Consider the following 254-nt stretch of genomic DNA (forward strand, 5'->3'; position numbering starts at 1 on the left):
CCGAATTTGCTTTCATTTAGGCCATCTATTTTTCTTAAATAGGTTAAAGTCGTAGAGATTTTTATTTATTTATTTCGTGTTTATTTTGGCGGGAGAGGAGCAGCGCGCGCCATGCTCTCTCATGCCGACCTCCTGGATGCTCGCCTCGGTGAGTTCTCTTCACCAAACCCCGCTCTGCACCTCTGCTGTAAGACAGACACGTTTATCTCCTTCCTACTCTCACTAACCCTTCTATTTATTACTGTTAGTATTAT

The 254-nt window shown here is 43.3% G+C and overlaps 1 protein-coding gene across 1 annotated transcript in view; it reads left to right on the forward strand.

The window, feature by feature from the left end:
- The window catches only part of LOC119424600 (homeobox protein orthopedia B-like), a 1,560-nt gene continuing 1,306 nt past the window's right edge, over positions 1-254 (forward strand). The window contains exon 1 of the mRNA XM_037692088.1: positions 1-148. Coding sequence (XP_037548016.1) covers positions 112-148 — 37 coding nt within the window. The 5' untranslated portion in view covers positions 1-111. The remainder of the gene's footprint in view (positions 149-254) is intronic.

Source organism: Nematolebias whitei, chromosome 18, assembly GCF_014905685.2.
Source record: "Nematolebias whitei isolate Nwh7 chromosome 18, NemWhi1, whole genome shotgun sequence".
Lineage (NCBI taxonomy): Eukaryota > Metazoa > Chordata > Actinopteri > Cyprinodontiformes > Rivulidae > Nematolebias > Nematolebias whitei.